This window comes from Propithecus coquereli, unplaced genomic scaffold, assembly GCF_000956105.1.
Source record: "Propithecus coquereli isolate 6110/MARCELLA unplaced genomic scaffold, Pcoq_1.0 Scaffold6, whole genome shotgun sequence".
Taxonomy (NCBI): Eukaryota; Metazoa; Chordata; class Mammalia; order Primates; family Indriidae; genus Propithecus; species Propithecus coquereli.
Genome location: NW_012151951.1, coordinates 7,670,682 through 7,672,412, shown reverse-complemented (window position 1 = coordinate 7,672,412; position 1,731 = coordinate 7,670,682). Strand labels below are relative to the sequence as shown.

The 1,731-nt window shown below is 33.3% G+C and overlaps 1 protein-coding gene across 1 annotated transcript in view; it reads right to left on the bottom strand.

The window, feature by feature from the left end:
- The window catches only part of CUL5 (cullin 5), a 159,083-nt gene that overhangs the window by 106,335 nt on the left and 51,017 nt on the right, over window positions 1-1,731 (bottom strand). Inside the window, exon 3 of the mRNA XM_012659126.1 lies at window positions 1,529-1,628. Coding sequence (XP_012514580.1) covers window positions 1,529-1,628 — 100 coding nt within the window. The remainder of the gene's footprint in view (window positions 1-1,528; window positions 1,629-1,731) is intronic.

Sequence of the window (1,731 nt, the reverse complement as noted above, 5' to 3'; positions counted from 1 at the left end):
TGATATGTTTTCCAATGCAAGTAGAAACTATTTCTAAATCAATTTTGAGAAAATAGTTTCTCTCTCTCTAAGAAATGAAGAAATGAGGTCTCACTATATTGCCCAAACTCCTGAGCTCCAGCAATCCTCCTGCCTCAGTCACCCAAGTAGCAAGGAGTACAGATGCACACCACTGAGCTTGGCTGAAGAAAATAGTTTGGGGGCAGGCACAGTGTCTCATATCTGTAATCCTAGCACTCTGGGAGGCTAAGGCCAGAGGATGTCCTGAGGCCAGGAGTTTGAGACCAGCATAACCAACACAGTAAGACCCCATTCTACAAAAATAAAAAAGGAAAAAATTAGCCAGGTATGGTGGTATGCACCTGTAGTCCCAGCTACTTGGCTAAGGCAAGAGGATCACTTGAGCCTGGGACCATGCCATTGCATTCTAGCCCAGGCAACAGAACAAGACCCTGTCTCAAAAAAAAAAAAAAAAGTTTTGATTAAACTGTGATATTGAAATATTTAAGTCTCTAAGTAAAGCCTGAAAATAGGATTTATTTTCATTAAAAGATAATTTCCTATAGAATTACAATTTAAAAAAATGTATCAGGATGTTATCAATAAAACATTTAATTTCATAAGTAATATCCATCATGACATTAGTCTCACTCCATCAAAGTGGTGGCTACTAGCAGAATTAAATCCATACCAATCATACACTTGATTTCAGTATCTTCTTTTAGATCATATACAGAAAAAACTTATTTTTAATTTTCAACTGCTAAGCACCTATTGGTATTTAACAAGATTTTTAACAAACAATTTTTACTAATATTGTATAAGACATTGACGTAAAAATACAACTAAAGAATAAGAAATTCTGGCATTCTAGTTTTCAGAATTCATTTTATAGAAAGGAAATAATCTCACATCCTCAGGCCTCTCCTCAAAATGGTAAGGGGCCATAGTTTATACGAAATAATACATTACAAGGTGTTAATAAGAACAAAACAAAATTAACTCTTGCATAATTATCTACTGCCTAAATGAGATTTGTCTTCATTTCAATAATATTAACCATTTATACATAATGTCAACACAAGAGTGCTAAATTTCAGCTCAGCAGAAGCAATGCAAAGGACAGTCCAAGGATTTTACAATTGGAGAAGTATCTGGAATTGAAGAAAATTACTGTCAACTTGAGAAGAGGTATTAGTCATGAAAGATAAAAAAAGATTCCTGTGGACTGACATGCAGCTAAAAAATAATCGTGGTGGGAACTTCTAAAAAACTGTATAAAAAACTGAATTCTTTATAGTATCTTTCAACTGAGGATAATAATGTATTCTCTTGACAGAAATATCACTGTGGGAGGAAAAAATCCAACTAATGACAATCATTTCATTAAAAAATTTATTTAACAAATATGTCAAAAATTAATGTGGTATTTTAAAATTACTTCAGGAAGTCCTACCTTCTAAATCATAAAATATGATATTGTTTGAGTAGTTTTAAAACCAATCTAAAATAAAGATGCAGAACTTACTGCTTGTGCTTGCTTAATAAACTCAAGAATGTCTTCTTTTAAAGCCTGATGAATTTTTGCTGGGCCTTTATCATCCCAGAGACAGACAGCATGCACATCCCTGTAAATATAAACAAACATTAATAATAGAACAAGAACAGAGACAAAACTCATCTTAAGTTCTGTTTTAGTACACTCTCCATGGACCATACTAGACCAATCCA